This window comes from Chrysochloris asiatica, unplaced genomic scaffold, assembly GCF_000296735.1.
Source record: "Chrysochloris asiatica unplaced genomic scaffold, ChrAsi1.0 scaffold00014, whole genome shotgun sequence".
NCBI classification, from domain to species: domain Eukaryota; kingdom Metazoa; phylum Chordata; class Mammalia; order Afrosoricida; family Chrysochloridae; genus Chrysochloris; species Chrysochloris asiatica.
In genome coordinates this window covers 31195579-31210101 of record NW_006408532.1, presented here as the reverse complement: position 1 = coordinate 31210101, position 14523 = coordinate 31195579, and the positions used below count along the sequence as shown (strand labels likewise).

At 42.5% G+C, this 14523-nt stretch overlaps 1 protein-coding gene across 1 annotated transcript in view; it reads right to left on the bottom strand.

Moving 5' to 3' along the window:
- The window catches only part of LOC102816281 (spermatogenesis-associated protein 31D1-like), a 28718-nt gene extending 14397 nt beyond the window's left edge, over positions 1-14321 (bottom strand). Inside the window, exons 1-3 of the mRNA XM_006835012.1 lie at positions 14285-14321; positions 9800-9860; positions 6492-8853 (exon numbers count right to left, since the gene is read on the bottom strand). Of these exons, the coding sequence (XP_006835075.1) occupies positions 6492-8853; positions 9800-9860; positions 14285-14321 (2460 nt within the window). The remainder of the gene's footprint in view (positions 1-6491; positions 8854-9799; positions 9861-14284) is intronic.
- Between the last annotated feature and the right edge of the window lie 202 nt (positions 14322-14523).

The following is a 14523-nucleotide window of genomic DNA, read 5'->3' as shown; positions in this document are numbered from 1 at the left end:
GATCTCTTCCAATCAGTTGGCAAGATAGTTGTCTTCCAAATTTCTTGGCATAGATGAGTGAGTGCCTCCTATGCCACCTCACTTTCTTGAAAGATTTCAATTTTTATTCCATCAATTCCTGGTGCCTTGTTCTTTGCCAACTCCTTCAGTGTACCTGGGACTTCCTCCCTAAGTATCATTGGCTCTTGATCATATGCTATCTCTTGAACAGGTTGAACATTAATCATTTCTGTTTGGTACAATGACTCTGTGTATTCCTTCCATCTTTTCTTGATGCTTTCGGCATCATTCAATAATTTACCCAGAGAATCTTTCAATAACAAAAGTCAAGGCTTGACTGATGAAATGAAATGCAGATGGGTCTCTTGTGATACAATAGTGAATAATTGTTAACAAGACTGATTGTGAAGGTTGGAAATATAAAGGTAGACATTTTATAGTAAGAAAGGGAGGAAATAACTTTTCAGTCTAGGAGCGGAGGTCCCTAGGACCATCAACGGAGAAGAGCTGAGAGCGGGACCCTACCCAAAGAAGCAGTGATGCCCAAGATGGAGGCATAGACAATGACGTGGAGCAATGGAGCAGCTGGGGACTTTAGATCCAGAGAGGGAGAGAGAGACTGTATGCTGAAGACTTGGGGGGGCGGGGCAGGCTTGCAGGGTATACCCTTTGGTCAGTTGATGCATGGAGGGGATTTAACCATGGCAATGATACAATGTACGATAGAATGAATGTAAAACTAATGTTCTCCCATGTAAACAATCATATAATTCACAATAAAACACTTTAAAAAAAAAAGACAAGGCTTGAATTTTTTCTTCAGTTCCCCCAGCTTGAGAAATGCTGAGCGTATTCTTCCTTTTTGGTTTTCTGATTCCAGATCTTTGCACATCTTATTATATTTGGCTTTATCTTCTCAAGCTGATCTTTGAAATTTTCTGTTGAGTTCTTGGACCTCATTTCTTCCTTTTGCTTTAGCATCTCTGCACTGGACAGCAAGTTTCAGTGTCTCTTCTGACATCCATTTTGACCTTTTCCTTCTTTCTTGTCTTGTCAATGACTTTTTGCTTTCTTCACATATGATGTTCTTGATGTCATCCTACAACTCTTCTGGTCTTTGGTCTTTAGTGATTAATGTATCAAATCTGTTCTTATTTGATACTACCAGGTCATTTATCTTCTGGAGTTTCATGGTATGAATTAGTTTGTAGGCACTTTCTTTGTCTGGTAGTTTGCTCTTCTAAGTCACTTAACACTCCTCCACCAAATTTCTATCTTCCAAAGATTTGCTAACCTCCTTTATTATATCCTCTGTCATTCTTAGCATCCTTAAGTGTTTATTGTTTTAATGCTTAACTTTAACAGCTTCATTGGACATACTTTTCACATGACATCCAACTCACCCACTTACATTATACAAATGAATATTTTTGATATATTTACAGGCATGTACAACCATACCTCAGTCAAGTTTGGTGGAGTTGGTTCTGACTCAAAATAATGCTTCACAGGGTTTCCAAGGCTGTAAATCTTTATAGGAACAGAAAGCCTCATCGTTCTCCTGTGGAATGGCTGGTAGATTCAAACTGCTGAACTTGAGGTTAACAACCTGACTTGTAACCACTATGCTACCAGAGCAGTCAAGTTTAGAACATTTTAATTTCTTCAGATGAAATGACCACACACTCCCCCACTCCCTACCACCCCTCTTTAAGCAAACACAAATCTACTTTCTGTCTCTTTAGATTCCTCTATTCTGGACATCACTTGAGAATTGAATCATATAATCGGTGGTGTCTTTTGTAAGTGGTTTTTTCATATTGGATAATGTTTTTAGTGTTCATCTGTATTGAAGCATGTAACATGTACTTTTTTATTGTAGAATAATATGCTAATGTATATAATTTGATGTATAATATCTCTAATACCCCATTTTGTTTAATCCGTTGGACAGTTGAAAGGCTTTTGAGTTATTGTCACCTTTTGGCAATTATGAATAAAGCCTCTCTTGGCACTTACGTCCAAGCGTTTTGTATGAACGTAGGTTTTCATTTTCCTTGGGTAGATAACTGAAAGTGAATTGCTAGGTCATATCTTAACTCTGTGTTTAACCATTTGAGGAATTGCCAGAGTGTTTTCCAAGGCAGTGTACGAGAGATCCATTTTCCTTACTTCCTTACCAACACTTGTTAATATCTTACCTTTTTATTTCAGCCATCCTGTTAGTTAGGTACAGTCATGTCGATTTTTGACTCCTAGAGACCTCATGTGACAATACAGAACTGCCCTGCTGGGTTTTTAAGGCTGTATTCCTTATGGGAGCAGATCACCCAATCTCTCTCCTGTGGAGCTGCTGAGCACATTTAAATACCTAACTTTTATTTAGTAGCAAAAGTGCTTAACAACTGCTCCACCAGGGCTGCTTTCTGACTATCTTAGTGGGTTGAAGTATTATCACAATATGGTTTTGATTGCGTTTTCCTTATGCTTAATAATACCAAGCATCTTTTTATGTAATGATTTACTTTTAATAGCATTTTGGAGTCTTGGTGTGGTGATGTAGATAAGCACTGGACTGCTAACCACCAGGTCCACAGGTCAAACCAATCAGCTGCTCCTCAGAAACCTTATACAGGATTGTTATGACTTGGAATCAACTCAATGGCCATAGATCATTTGATCTACTTTGTTTAACCAGAAACCCAACTCATTTTAAAGAGAATCTGATTACAAAAATATTTCTTTACAGCCATAAAAACTTAGTACAACAGCTCTACTTTTTCACACAAGGTCTCTAGGAGTCAAAAATCAACCTGATAGCACCTAACCACAATACCAGGATGGCTGGAATAACAAAATAATACACTAATTAGTTTTGGCAAGGAAGTAAGGAAATGGGTTCCCTCATACATTTCTAGTAGGAAAAGTGATCAGTCATGTGTCAGAGAGCGTATTTGAAAAAGACAGAGATGAGATTTTGTCAGACAAGGAGGATTAAAGGAGAATGGATGGGCCCATTTGAAGTGTAGTTTTTTGAATGTTGCTTACATAACTGATCATGAAGTATACTTGGGGATGGAAGAAATGAAGAGACTGGAAAATAGATGAGAACAAAGTAGAGTTAATGAGCTGGTGTTCCTAAATTTAAACTTTGCAAATTGAGGACACAAGCTGGAAGAACTGAGATGAGTTCAAAAGGAAGAATGTCAGACTGCATTTTTCCAGATAGCAAAGGTGTTCCTGATGATAATTCCTAAGATCTGAACTGGAATGGGAGTAAAGGACTCTAAGATGTAGAGAATGAGAGACCAGATATTGGCTAATGTATTCGCATGGATGTGAAGTCCTCCCACCCCTGGTCTAGCCCCCATCCTCTTGGTTTAGCCCGCATCCCACCTTTTGTCACTTGTCAGGTCTCCACAGAATCTTCATTCTACCTTTAATAATAAGCCTCAGATAATAAACTGTTAAAGGTTTGACTCTGGAAAAGAAGATGAAAGTGGGGCAATGATAACTATAGTAGATATTTGCTTTGTTTTGTTTTTTGACATCCAGCTGTCACTTACCTTCTGGAAATATTCCATTATCCCAAAGAATTTACTCCATTCTTGAGTTTCAGCTCATATACAAGTGAAGTTTCCTTCTGCCCACACTCCTGCTTTAAGAGTAGCTGTGTTCATGATCTTGGTGAGAAAAGCATTCTATGGAAATCCATGGTGAGCCCCCAAATACCTGTAGCCCTGATGCATGATCTAGAGCTCCCCTATACTGCATCAGCTTTGGGTTTCCTGGAAAGAATATGGTTCTACCCAGCCCATGAAGATCACAAAGTGGCACCACCTGATGCACATTAAAGACAAGGTCTTACACATTGTCATCTACCATGGCTGGAAGGATATCTTCCCTAAAGAGGGTGATGCTTTGCCCGACTATATCCTTATAGTATTAATATGTCTTGTGCACATCTCTACCGTAATAGCATCAGTATGTTTTGCAGTAACCTGATCATCAAGGAAATGGCTACTGGATTCGATTGGGAAGGAGGAGCAGAACAAAACATTGATATAGTCATGATGAGACATAAACCACTGTTTCTTCAAAAATATTTTTTCTTTTCCCATCTTGGATTGAATTATATGTATCAGGCTTCGTTGGCTCTTGATTTTTAGTAATTTAATAGTCATGTAATGATGTAATGTGGCAGTTAATCTAATGGTCTTCTGTGGTAGTTAAGGTTTTATGTCAACTTGACCATTCCCAATGGCTGGGCAGTTGAGATGCAGTTATCCCCCATGGTGAAACCTAATACAGGTATAGCTAACTCTATGATTGGCAATGAGCAGACATAGTTAACTCTTTGATGATTGGCTATGCGCAGCCAATCAATTGAAAGGATGTTTCATTGGGGTGTGGCCTGCTTCCAATATAATGTGCAGGAGAAATTTGCTCTTTTTTCCACTGGATTTAAATCTAGCATGTATGTGGTCCAACAATCTCTAGTTCTTTTAACCTGAGCCCAGAACCTGCTCTATTTTTTGTCTGGTCTTCTGCCTGCTGGGCCCACCTGCCAATCTTGGCTTAACTGACCCAAACTTGGAACTCTCCCACCTCTACAATTATGAGACATTTCCTTTATACTAACTTTTTATATATACCTAGATAAGTTTCACTGGTTTTGTTTCTCTAACAAACCCATCCTAAGACATCCCCCATGTGATCAACCAGTAATAGAATTAAACGTAGGATACAAACAAAGCACCTTTAATCCTGTCACAGCCCTGATCAAGAGACAGAAGGAGAGAAAAGTGAGCAGAGATCAGAGGAACCTACTACCACCAAGAAAGAAGAGTGTGTCCTTTGGACCTGGAGTCTCTTCTCCCTAAATTCATAGGGAATATTAATGCCAAGACACACAGAAATCTCCAAGGGCCTCCAGAATGCTGAATGGAGAAAAGGGCAACAGCAAGGGAAAGCCCCTCTGAGTCACCACTGTGAATTGGGTCTCACCTCCTAAACAGTGAGAGAATACATTTTTTTAAAACCAGCCACTTGAGGTCATCTGTTATAGCAACACTTCCTTTCCCACTTCAACTCAATCTTTTGTTTTCTTTGCTTTACTTTCCTTGGAAGCTGGGTTGATGCTTAGTCAATGTTCTTACAATTGACAGAGATATATGATCGTTTTGCCCTGCAAACAATTCTACCAATCCAGTCAGGCTAAAGAAAGACCCTGAGAGGGGAAAACCTTAATGCCAAGTTCTAGTTCGCTTCCCCAAATGTAAACATGCCCTACATGATAGATTGATTCCCCAGTTCTTAGGACCTGCCCCAGCTTGTCCTGTATCTACTCCAGCAGTACTAAGCACCCCACTTAAGATCCTATAGTCACAACTGAAAACCATATCTGCCCCTGACTTGTTTTTAAAGACTAAAGAAGGGGGAGGAACCATCTTAAACTTCATCTGGAAGGGAATGACATTTCAGGGGCGGGTGATTTCTACTACTTTTAGAGACCAAAGGAGGCGATAGGCAAGACCTGAATTAACTCCTTTGTTTCCCTAAACACAATCTTGGAATACCCAAAACCTAGGTCCCAAACACAGTAAACTTGGAAAACACAACACTCAGAAGAAACATTGTTGTTGTTAAGTGCCATGGAGTTGATTCTGACCCATAGCGACCCTGTATAGGGTTTCCAAGGAGCAGCTGGTGAGCTTGAACCACCGACCTGGCAGTTCAAACAACTTTGCAGTCTGACGCATTAGCCCACAGTGCCACACCAGGACTCCAGAAGAAACATTGGAGGACTGATATTGGCAACATGAAAATATTTCTTTTTTGGAGTGAAATTTTCTTCTTGAGAAGTACTAGGGAAATGACAAATTTCTGAATAGAGAGCCTTCAGCAGTGGAGGAGGAACTCTGAGACACCTGGTAGGCTTGACTCATGCTGGTGTGTCCAGAATAAGGTGGCAAGCCCCTGGAGGAGGGAGTGCACAGAGGCTGCCTCTGAAAAGTTGTGTGACCTTTGAACACCTTCCTTTGCTGGAAGAGAGTGCTGGAGTTAAAGGGGTGCCCGTGGATGAGTTCTGCCTGGACCTTGGTTTTCCCCATATGTTGTAATTCCCCAAATATTCTATGGGTGCAGAGGGGCTCTTGAGGGCAGGTGCTCTTGATTTCTTGTTTATGCCCCACTTTCTGTTCTTGTGGCTTCCCATTCTGGACTCTACTTCTTCCTGGCTTTCCTCTTTGCATGCAGCTGCCTTTTGGGAGGAGAATTTCCTGTACTGTATGCCTCATTTTTACATGAAATTTATGCCAAAAGCATTCCATCTTACTTCTGAGGTAACTTTTAGGGGACTGTCCCTTCGGTGACAGGGAGTGGGAAGACCAGTTCTGAGAGGTCTCCTTGAATTTCTTCTCTTGAGCATACTAGATGTTTCTGTTTGGTGATGTCCCCAGTCCTGCATCTCCTCTCCCCAGCTCTTTTACTCTCTGTTTCTGGGGGTTCATTGTCTGTGCAGCCTTTGGTAAGTTCTTATCATGGCACATCCCTAAGGTGACCTTCGGAACCCAGAGCTCCTGCTGCACCATACTGACCCCACTGCCCTCCATGTGGGCATATAGCACCTGAGGAGATCCCATGTACCTATTGGGGACATTCTGGGAATGTGAGGTCGTGTCATTCCATAGTGAGCCAGTGGGAGCCACGTTATGTTGAACTGATGTTCTTGGTGTTCGGGAAGTTTTAGTTACGTTAGTTTCTGGTTTACCTGAACTCATATTTTTTATTTGGGTATATGAATGTCCCTGCTCTGTGGTTCTTATAGTGTGACTGGGCTGCGAGTTCTTGGTCTTGATTATATCCCAGGATCTGCTGGGCATGGGAGAATGTTTTAAATTCTTCTGGGATATGACGTTGCCATGATGTATTTGCCTTGTATCCGTGGAAGTTCTCTTGTCTTTATGCTTACTTTCCATCATGGTTTGAATTGTGGGCAGCTCTGGTCCGTGTTTATTGGACACTGTAGTTCTGAGATGTGTTCCATCCTCAGAGTTATGGCTCTGGCTTTTCTTCTTGTCCTTCCTGACGTGAAGGTTTTCTAGGCTTCTCCCATAAAAATCTCTCACGCCATCATTTACTTCCCTGTTATCCCACGTTTTAAATTTGTGGATCCATGAGAGCCCATAGGTGTTCTTTGTGTTAGATACCTCCGGATATTCTTCCGGTGCTTTCATTAGTGCAAGTGACTCAAGGATCCTACGAGGCAGGCCCCACCGTTGCTGGATGAGCCGTTTTCTGAGGTGCCTTTCTAAAAGTGTTTGCACTTTACTATCAAGAGGAAATTCACCAGGAAGTACAGATATTAAAGGCGGTGCCTTGTAGGGCCTGTGGTGCTGATGAAAGTTAGGAGCTGGAGGACAAAAAACTTCCTGAGCATTTTTAACAACCATAGGCACACCCCACAAGCCTTCCAGTTGTTTCTTCAGCACATGCCACTCCAGGTCGTGAATTTGTTCTTCACTACAAGACTGTGCTTCATTCTGGGGTCTGTCTAAAGACACTCCAGAATTCCTAATCAGGCCTGGAGGTGGTGGGTGTTGGGGTTGAAAGTGAGCCTGGATCTGGACTGGAGTGGGAGGTAAATGCTGGGATTGGGGTGAGGTTTGAGGCAAGATATGAGGCTGAGTCTCAGGGAAGGAAAGAGGTAGTGGATGGGAAAGTAATGGGAAAACTGTATCTTCAGTTTCAACTGGATTTTGGTTGAAATAGACAAAAGCAGAGGAACAGCCAGATGAGACCAGAATAGAAGACACCAAGGACTCACTGTGCAGAGAAGGGAGACCCCAAAAGAGCTGAATGTATTTCTGATGTACATGGTTAGGATATAATTCTTGATGAATTTGAAGTTTCTCTGCTCTACTCAGAAAATTGCTTCTCTTTTTTACTTGTCTCTCCAAAAGATCCAGAACCTCAGGACTCAGAAAAGAGAAGTCACCGGCCTCTACAGAGTGGGTTCCAATGTTTGCCCCAAACGAGACTGCTGATGTATAGAGGGTACTAAGTTCTGGTTTGGAGTCCTGTTTTGTCAGTGTGGAGGGAATCAAGTTCTTGGTATCAGTTGGGCACCAGAATTCTGGACTAGACACGAGAGAAAGATTTGTGCCTCTGACTCTTGGTAAACACGGGGCAAGCCCACCAGTGCTTGTTGCAGTTAAGTTCTCAGGGACATGTTTCTGTGAGTTAGATGTTAATGTAGATTGCGTGACAGTTAAAGTGCATTCTGGTGGTGGTGAGGTTGTCGGGGTTGATGGTGTGCAATGATACCTGAATTTGTCACAGGACAAATCCGGTGAAGGGTTCATACCTTGAGGCAAAGCATCATCAAGTGAGAAGATGGTGTTCAGAGACAAATCAGAATCTGCTTGTAGAACATGATCCACTTTCTGAGTTTGATGTAGTTGAAATGGGAGGCTGATGGGTGGTTGGGATGGAAAATGTTCCCTTGAGAAAGTGGAATCTATCGGTTCTGGTGGCAGAGAGTCACATGATGGTGAAGATGACTTCATATCAACTAAAGGGGTTGTCGAGGGGAGAGAGACAGCGGACTCAGGCAGAGAGACAGGTATTGGGTTCTCTAGAGGCTCTTCTGAGGAGGCCAGCATGTAAGATGATTCACTGGTAGATGTGGTGGAAGCCATAGAGGACGCACAAGGAACAGCAGCATCTTCCATGGGCTCCCCAAACAATAGCCGACTGACCTCAGCAGTTGCTCTGTTACACACCTCACAGGAGGGATCTGGACATAACATTTGACGAAAGCGGCTGGTATCAGAATGGTGACCCAGGGGGCTGCAGAGATAAAAAGTACAAAGCTGCTGCCAAGTCCAGTACAAGAACAAGTGCCTACTGGCCTGGCAGGGGTGGGACCACCTGAAGTCTTCAGCCCTTTTCCTACCCTCCTCACATCTGAAAGTGACTTCACAATGCACCTACCCTCCCGAAGGCCTTCATTCCCATTTCTGTTGCTATGGCAACCTATCTTATGACATAAGAGTTTGCACTGAAGCCTGAAATTGCACCAGGACTGATGTTAGGGTGTCAATTCTGACTCGTGCTTACCCCACATGTATCAGAGCACAACTGTGTTCCATAAGACTTTCAATATCTGATATTTCAAAAGTAGACTGCCAGGCATATTCACCAATGTGCCTCTGCGTAGACTTGAGTCCAGTTTTTTGTTTATCAGCAAAGTATGTTCATGGTTTGCACCACCCAGGCACTCTTAGAATTGCAGCAACAACCAAACCAAGCCCGCTACCACCCAGGTAATCCCAACTCATAACAACCATATAAAAGAGTAGTTGCTGTTGCTGTTATGTGCCATCGAGTCGGTTCCGACCCATAGCGACCCTGTATAGAGTTTCCGAGGGTGTAAATCTTTACGGGAGTAGAAAGCCTCATCTTTCTGCCTCATAATAGTTTACAAAGCAGTAATCTTGGAACTGACTCCTAATGAGCAATTAGTGGATTTGAACTACTAACCTTCAAGACTAGCAGCCGATTGCTTAATCCCTGTGCCACAGTGGCACCTTCAGATTAAAATTGCATGTTGTTGTTAAGTGCTGTCGAGTCAATTTTGACCCATAACGACCCTAGGGTTTCCAAGGAGTAGCTGGTAGGTTGAACCACTGATCTTGCAGTTCAAAAGATTTTGCAGTCTGATGCATTAGCCCACAGTGCCACACCAGGACCTAGCTAAAACAGGGGGTAGGAAGGTACGAGAAAGACAAATCACCTTTTCAGACAAGTAAGCAACTTTCGTGCCTCCTTAACTTCTCCCTGGTAATTTCTGCAACCTGAAAAAGCAGAAGAAATGGTTATAAGTGGCTGAAGGTAGAAGTATATGTATCATACAGCAAGTCCCTTTATAGAAGATCCCTGGGATATTACAATTCTGAAAACTACTGGAAATGAATAGACAGTTAAAATCAATAATATTAACAAGGTACCCAGAAGTATGTTGCTTTATCATTTACAAAGTACTTTGACATACATTGTTCTATGTGATGCTCAGAAACAACCAGGAGAGAGAACAGTGGTGATCTCATAGAGGACTGTGAGCATCCACGATATTTAACTACTTCTGCAAAGTCAGGAAACAAATCTGATTCCAAACTCCTCCCTCAACAACTCACACACCCACCTATTAGGCTACACCCTGTGCCCACACCCACCACTAATTCATGCCCATGAGTAGAAAGAGTAGGGAATCTCAGGTTCTAGCTGTTTTCAAGAATAACGTAGCTAACCTAACAGCTGACATGTCTAGAGGTCATAGACCTGGAGCCTCATGGAAAGAAGAGGGAGTCACACTTAGAGAGCCCAGTAGCAATAGGTAGCGCCTTACCCTGAAATATTCCACCTTTCTTCCTCTTCCTGGCTCTGCATTTGCTCTGAGGAAATAAAAACACAATGAAGGACTGCCACTCAATTCTATCACTCCATCCTTTAGGAACCTGGGGACATTATCCATAAATGATACGACTTTTATGAAAAAAAAAAATCAGCAAAATCTAGGGAAACCTTCCATGAGATGGATTGTCACGATAGCTACACCTGTGGCCTCAAACATGCAAATGACTGATGGTGCATAAGATTGCAATGAGTTATAGCTAATTCAATGGCAGCTAAGAGCATTTTCTTTTTCTTTTCTTAAATGTTTTATTGTGAATTATGTGATAGTTTACAAGGGAGAACATTAATTTTACATTTATTCTATTTTATATCATCTCATTGCTATGGTTACAGTCCCCCCCATGCATCATCAACCAACCAAAGGGTATACCCTGCAATCCTGCCCCCCCGTACTCCCCAGGTCTTCAGCACACAGTCGGTCTCCCTCTCTGGATCTAAAGTCCCCAGCTGCTCCATCACTCCACATCATCATCTCTGCCTCCATTTCAGGCATCACTGCTTCTCTGGGTAGGGTCCCACTCTCCGCTTTTCTCCCTTGATGGTCCTAGGGACCTCTGCTCCTAGACTGAAAAGTTATACCTTTACATTTCCAACTTTCACAATCAATCCTGATAACTATTATGCACTGTTGTATCACAAGAAACCCGTCTGCATTTCATTGCATCAGCCCGCCTAGATAGATTGAATACTACTCACTGGAGATTCTACCTTCCTCCAGGCCCTCTGGATCTAGGTTCCCTCTTGAAAACTTGTAAGCCAGTCACTTCTTGCCTTTGTAGTTCCCCGCCCCCCATTTTGGGTAGCCAGTGTCCAAGTTGCCCTTCCCTGTGAACTCTGTGTGTGGAGGGGGTGGGAATGATTCTTGCTGTAAGGTTTATTCCCTCTTTTGAGCTACTGCTTCCATAGGTGGAGGTCAAGCTCATCAAATTGTATGAGAATACTTTTTTTTTTTTTTCCTCTTCTTTTTACTTCTGGTTGAGCTCTGATCATCCAGTCACTGAAGCCAGGACAAGTGGGTATTATCTGCAAGTGTGGGTGTTCTTACGCATATGCCCTCTCTTCTTATCAGCTGGATGCTTCACTTTCCACTCTAGTCCTCTGTGGCTATGTCACTGACTCTGGGCCCAAGAGTCCCCAGGTCTTGCCACACTGCTGGCCAACCAGGTCTCCACCTGGGTTCACAGGAGTCTATTGAACGTTGTAGGACTTAGCTCTCAGCTTCATTGCTGTTTTTCCCTGACTTCCCCTTATCGGTGTTGAGCGTGGTCACCAATCAGAGCGTGTATTCCCATTGAGTCTTAGTCTTGGAAGGGGGTTTGCACTGAGGGGACCCGACCACTTGCCTTGATGTTTCCTGGGCAAGCAAGTTGCTTGTTCTTATAGTAACAGTCGGTCTGCCTATGTTGTTTTATATTTTTCTTGTAAGCTAAGAACATTTTAATGAAAAGCACTTCATGTTCCTTTTTATTCATTTCAAAGGTGGTAAAATATATCTCTGGGAACCACAATATTCCTAGTCACTCATCACTGTATTCAAGGACCAACAGCTTCTGCAGATAGGACCCTGCATTGCAGCTCAGAGTCAGCACTCATGTGATTGTCACAACACCAAGTATGTCTTGGTCATGTGACACCTGATATGGAAATATGACCAGTGATTAACAATTGGGACTTTCTTCTGTAAAGATCCCAAACTCTTTTAACCAGGACAACAGAATCACTGTGTTTGGGATTTTATTCAGGAACCTTCCACCACATCCAGCTGAACTGTGAGCTTCAGATGGAAATCTTAGTCTGCTGAAGCCCTATCCCTGCCTGCTCTCTTCCCTTAGAAGGACAAAGATCTCCTCAAGCACCTCAGTCTCGTCATACTTCCCATCACAGGAAAGCTGTTTATGCCAACATATTTGACTCAGCAAGTGGGAATAAAATCAGAAACCAGAACCTTTGTTGGGAGCTCAGCCCAGGTCTCCTTACCTTTTTGATGCCTTTGTTGATCCACCAGGATGGTGAGTATGGATTCCACAGTGCATAGCACAGGAAGAGAAGGAGCAACCCCAGACAATACAGGAAGGTGAGGGTGAGGTCACTATTGAAAGAATAAGAAGCTCCACAAAGCATCAGGATCGCTATTCAGAAATGAGAAAGGGATCTCCATTATTCTGAACTGCTCTGAGCACCGAGGGGATGGGCTCTGGACTATATAGTCTCAGGCCAGCATGACAAAGTTTTGAAGTCACAAAGGGCTTATGATTGTGATGGAGGGGGCATTCGGAGGCTCTACCCACAGCCCCACCCCCATCTTCCTGTCCAGGACTACTGTATTTCTAACTCTACCCTTTATCATAATATATATTTACCTTAGTTATTTTTTTCTGTTTTAGTTAATTCCATTTGTAACCTAGATATAATCTGAGTCCCCTATACTGTTTGGAAACTGACTTGGATCCAACCAATTACATTGCCTTGAATATCTGAAGTGTACTGCCTGGAATTCTTGTTCAAAGCCATACATTTATATTTTCAGGATCACATACAGATTCAAATCACCTCTCCCACAGAATATTTTTGCCTTTTACCAACATAGATATAGAACTTAAAGTTTTGTGAATCTTGAATGGTAATTTTTTTTTTTTTTTTAATTTTTCATTTCAGCCTTTGCCATCTTCAATCAGAGGGGTTGACTCAAGTTACTGAATTTAATAATTCATTATTCACCATTCAAAATTTAAATAATTACAGAATAAATGTAAATAACCTTTCAAGTGACTTGGCAGGTAAATTTGTAGCATTTATTTTTCTGACGTTTGTGAAGCTTAAATTCCACAGTCTTTTGGGACACGTGCCACACACACACACACACATACACATCCTTTGCCAAAGCAATCTGCTACTTTCAAATCCAAAAATTTCTTCCTTTTACTTCAATCATTCATTTGTTGTTCATTCCCACTTCTTACCCTGACTAAAATACATAGTTCCTGCTTCCTACCTCACTTTCCTAACAGGTGGGTGATAACCTGTTCCGTCAAAGTCAGCGATAGTTTGTTATTGTTAATTGCCAGTGATTTGGTTCCATCTAATAGCGTGGCCCTGTATAGGGTTTGCAGAGTTCTGGTATAGGGCCTGTAGGAGAAGCACTCAACCTCAAGGGTGGCTTGAGCAGCTCTTCAGAAACTATATACAGGGTCACTGTGAGTCAGAGCTGACTCAAATGTACTTAACAAAATAAGAGTTTCCAAGGAGCAGGTTTAAGCCTACTGTATGCTAAACTATTGATTCCTCAGCCCTTGGGATGGCAATGTAGGTCTCAGGAGTGCCAAAGCCTGAGCATAGAATCTAATTGTGAGCATCCTTTCCTGATTACACTTGTGGGCCATCGAAATGGGATCTTTCCCTAAGAGTACCCTGCCACAAAAAAAGGTTGAGGAGCTCTGCTCTAAATAATCACTCTGCCTAGGTTCCCACATCTCCTACCAGTCATACTTTATTCCAACACTCCTCTTGTGAGGTCTACTAATCCCGATATTTTTTCTGTCTCTCTCTACGTCTTATTTTCTCAACTCTTTACTGTCATGAGAGCTGTTCTCTGAGCTGTCTCCTAATGTCTCATGTCTTTCTCAAGCATCCATGTTCTTGGGTGTCCTATAAGGGGTGAGGCAGACTCCACCCCAGGCAGAGTCTCTTTTCAATTTTGCAGGTGCGGGTAGCCTGCCTTGAGGGAAATTCTGCCCAATGCTGCTGCTTTCTCCTCCTTGATGTGCAACCTCAGCCTCACTCGTGCCTTCATTTAATAAATACTTACTGCTAGAAACTAGGAGACACAAGTATCTGTAGGTCATGGTCTCTGCACCTCAGGAGAAGTCCTACACAGTTTTGGAGACACAGTCAAGACAGGTGAGGTTGCCGGGTTGCATCTGTTCATTGCCAAGTGCTCAGTACAGGTGAGGAACAGGAAAGAGATCAGAGGAGGGACAGATACTGTGTGTCCTAGCTGCTCAAATATATCACTCATCCCTGCCTGTCTTCCCTCCCCATTTTCTG